This window comes from Nematocida minor (assembly GCF_024244105.1).
Source record: "Nematocida minor strain JUm1510 chromosome Unknown 7634, whole genome shotgun sequence".
Classification (NCBI taxonomy): Eukaryota; Fungi; Microsporidia; genus Nematocida; species Nematocida minor.
In genome coordinates, this window is record NW_026250278.1 from 1 (window position 1) to 891 (window position 891).

The 891-nt window shown below is 39.8% G+C and overlaps 1 protein-coding gene across 1 annotated transcript; it reads left to right on the top strand.

Moving 5' to 3' along the window:
* NEMIN01_2515 (uncharacterized protein) lies at nucleotides 1-891 on the top strand (the record flags this gene model as incomplete). Its single annotated transcript, XM_051478457.1, has 1 exon — nucleotides 1-891. A coding segment is annotated over one exon (891 nt), but the record flags the coding sequence as incomplete, so codon positions are not given.

The window sequence follows — 891 nt, forward strand, 5'->3', positions numbered from 1 at the left end:
TAGACTTCATTCTTAGAGATTTTCCTGAGGAAAGTTGTTTCTGGGATAGCTGTCATGGAGATTTTGGTGGAACAGATGGAGTGGCAAGCCAGTACAATCAGCCTATGCAGTATACACCAGAGTCCAACCCAACCAGCAGTACTTCTAATGAAAAAGACAAGAAGACTAAAAAAGCATCTAGAGAGAAAAAGACAAAAACAAAAAAAACAGAAAAGCCAGTAGACTACCCCATTCTTCGATCTCTGCTGGAGAACAAAAAACAAAGGAAAAAAAGGCCGCTAAAACAAGTGACATATACCGATTATCAGCAGGAAGAGATCGAAAAAATAATAAATGAGAACATAGAAATAATTGAAAAAAAGTCCCAAGAGAAAGTGTCCTATGAGAAGACCACAAGGATAAAAACAGACCAGATAGACTTTGGGATATGGAATGCACAAAGACTAAGCAATATAAGGCGAAGAGACCACAAATTAAAAGACAAAAATGTGTACAGCCCCATCACTCTCAGCATGTACATAAATGGGGAGTTTCAAAAAGAACTATTCCAAAAAAGACTCAGAAAAAGCATCGAAGACTTTTCAGCGCAGCTTTCATCAGAAATAGAGAAGAACGCGCTATGGTACTTCATTGCAAGCGGGTCTACAAATATAACGACAAAGTACAAAGACCTCCTGGGAATAAGAGAGATTTTTAGGGATATAAACAAGACACACAAGAAAATGGTCGAGGGCCTCAGAGGCTACTACCCTGGCGTGATTGATGACATGATAGCATATTTGGAGAACCACCAGCCAATGAGAATCATCAAAAGCAGGCCGCAGGCCGAGTGGAAAGAGAGTCTCGGAGATATTCACATACGAGAGTACTTCAAGCCAAACTACTACATTC